The sequence below is a fragment of the Merops nubicus genome, unplaced genomic scaffold (assembly GCF_000691845.1).
Source record: "Merops nubicus isolate BGI_N331 unplaced genomic scaffold, ASM69184v1 scaffold22491, whole genome shotgun sequence".
NCBI lineage: Eukaryota > Metazoa > Chordata > Aves > Coraciiformes > Meropidae > Merops > Merops nubicus.
In genome coordinates this window covers 22,977-23,249 of record NW_008590545.1, presented here as the reverse complement: position 1 = coordinate 23,249, position 273 = coordinate 22,977, and the positions used below count along the sequence as shown (strand labels likewise).

At 55.7% G+C, this 273-nt stretch overlaps 1 protein-coding gene across 1 annotated transcript in view; it reads left to right on the top strand.

Annotated features, from left to right (window-relative positions):
* The first annotated feature begins 10 nt into the window (after positions 1 to 10).
* The window catches only part of LOC103782233 (discoidin domain-containing receptor 2-like), a 4,147-nt gene continuing 3,884 nt past the window's right edge, over positions 11 to 273 (top strand). The window contains exon 1 of the mRNA XM_008949989.1: positions 11 to 250. Within this exon, the coding sequence (XP_008948237.1) occupies positions 35 to 250 (216 nt within the window). The 5' untranslated portion in view covers positions 11 to 34. The remainder of the gene's footprint in view (positions 251 to 273) is intronic.

Sequence of the window (273 nt, the reverse complement as noted above, 5' to 3'; positions counted from 1 at the left end):
TTTCTTGTCGTGCAGCTACTCTAACCTGCTGTACATGGCCACCCAGATCGCCTCTGGAATGAAGTATTTGGCATCTCTGAACTTCGTGCACAGAGATCTGGCCACTCGGAACTGCCTGGTGGGGAACAACTACACCATCAAGATTGCAGACTTTGGGATGAGCAGGAACCTGTACAGTGGGGATTACTACCGCATCCAGGGCAGAGCCGTGCTGCCCATCCGCTGGATGGCCTGGGAGAGCATCCTGCTGGTAGGCACTGCACAGAGCCCCAC